Raw genomic sequence first — 2186 nt, 5'->3', positions numbered from 1 at the left:
ACAAAATATTTTACTATAAAAATGTGTAATTTTTATAATTTAAAAGTATCTTATAAACTTATAAATGTGAAAGTGTGTAGAGGAAGAGAAATTATCCACTATACCTACATATATATCTTCCGACACTTTATACACACAATGTACTCATATGTCACATGTAAAACTACAGACTTCTTTACCTATGTCTTTAATGTTTTCTTGTTAGAATATAGCTTTTCATCATGGATTTAAAATTAACTTTAAATTCAATTAAAGTTGGCTCCAGTTCTCATAAATATATTTTATTTAATTTTCAGATAAAGATGCAGTATAATTTTACTTCAGATGTACATTTTTTCTGATCAATTTCTGAAAAGCTTGCTTCACATCCTTGTTCCTCAGACTATAAATGATGGGGTTCAACATAGGGCTTACAAAAGTGTAAAAAACAGCAATGATTTTGGACTGCTCCACTGATTTGTCTGTGGGAGGTCTAACATACATGCAGAACAGGGTCCCATAAAACACAGTCACTGACAACAAATGGGACCCACAGGTGGAAAATGCTTTATGCCTGCCTTCAGCAGAATGCATCCTCAGGATGACAAAGAGAATGAAGATATAGGAGATAAGGATTATGAGGAGGGAGTTAGAGAGGTTAAATCCTGCTACCACAAACATGGATGTCTCCTTAATAAAAGTGTCAGAACAGGAGAGTCGGATGAGGGGTGGATCAGCACAATAGAAGTGATTAATGATATTAGGGCCACAGAAGATCAAGCGGTACGTCCACATGGTTTCCAACAGAGCACTAAGGAACCCATAGACATATGGACCAGCAATGAGGCGAATACAGACCCCTTTGGACATCTTGCTGCTGTAAAGCAAAGGGTTGCAGATGGCCATGTATCTATCATAAGCCATTACAGCTAACATGTAATATTCAGTAATCACCATGGCAATGAAAAAATAACACTGGACTAAACAAGCAACGTAAGAAATGGTTTTCTTCTCTGATAAGAAGTTCACCAGCATCTTTGGAGTCACGTTAGTGGAATAACACAAATCCAAGCATGACAGACTGGCAAGAAAGAAGTACATGGGAGTGTGGAGGCGTGAATCTACTCTGATCAATACCAACATCCCAAGATTCCCCCCAACGGTGATCAAGTAGATCGCCAGAAATAACGTGAAGAGGATGGGCTGAAGCTCTGGACGATCCGTTAATCCCAAGAGAACAAATTCAGTCACCAAGGTGGAATTTCTTCTGATCATTGTCTTAGATATCATCACTGTTCACTTAAATGAATTTAAAAGAAAAATTAAGAAGTGAATGAGAAGCCCGTCATATGTTTCTTCTCTCTCTTTCTCTCATTCTCCTTCTCTCTTTTTCTTCCACTCTTAGTCACTTTCACACATAGCTATTATTACATGGAGTCTGAGACTGTAGGAGCTGGGCCTTTTAAGAACGTCATGGCCCCTATTAGGTAGGTATATAATATGGTTCAAGAAAAGAATGGCCTCTGTGACAGCAACTTGCTTTGGAATGAGGAAATTGTGACCTAAAGTTTGTCTAAAAATGGATTGAATTACCAGTTGCCACTTATAGTTCACTATAAAATAGCGGGCTTCATCCTTGAGCCTAGGAATAGTTCGGACAAAACAGTGACATGTTTGAAAACACTTTTGCAGTCATTAACAGTGTTTGCATATTTAGAAGTTCAGTCTTTGAGAACTGAACTCCCTACTTGCTGTATTAGAGGGCCCAAAATTATAGGGATTTAAAGGAAATTCTCTGCAGCCTGTTTACTGCTATATCTACAAAATACAGTAGATTCTGGTATTCCTATGTAAATAGACTACAGATAAGGACATTAAATTTGAGATTAACAAATACCCTATGTGAATTACTGATGAAGGAATTTTCATTCAGAAGAGTTGTAAGAATAAAGCAACAGTGGCATGGATAAGAGAAAGAGAAGGTGCCAAAACTTAGCTCATAGGTTTGTTTTCTTACCCATTCATTTTTTTGTTCATTTATCCCAGGAAACATTTTAAGGGGTTTACAGCATATAACAAAATGTGGGAAATTTATGCTGCTGGTGAAACACAAACTTGACTCTAAGCTTTCTAGCATTGTGTGTAAATACTTCAACCTTCCTCATTACAAAATTGTAAAAATACTGTTCAGATGTTATAAAACAAAA

At 36.6% G+C, this 2186-nt stretch overlaps 1 protein-coding gene across 1 annotated transcript; it reads right to left on the bottom strand.

Annotated features, from left to right (window-relative positions):
* Positions 1-315: 315 nt before the first annotated feature.
* Positions 316-1254, bottom strand: LOC106844057 (olfactory receptor 5M5). The gene has a single exon (XM_014861389.3). The coding sequence runs from the start codon at positions 1252-1254 to the stop codon at positions 316-318; it is 939 nt and encodes a 312-aa protein (XP_014716875.1).
* Positions 1255-2186: the final 932 nt, after the last annotated feature.

The sequence above is a fragment of the Equus asinus genome, chromosome 17, assembly GCF_041296235.1.
Source record: "Equus asinus isolate D_3611 breed Donkey chromosome 17, EquAss-T2T_v2, whole genome shotgun sequence".
Taxonomy (NCBI): Eukaryota; Metazoa; Chordata; class Mammalia; order Perissodactyla; family Equidae; genus Equus; species Equus asinus.
The sequence above is the reverse complement of the archived record's forward strand: the minus strand, read 5'-3'. Positions and strand labels throughout refer to the sequence as shown.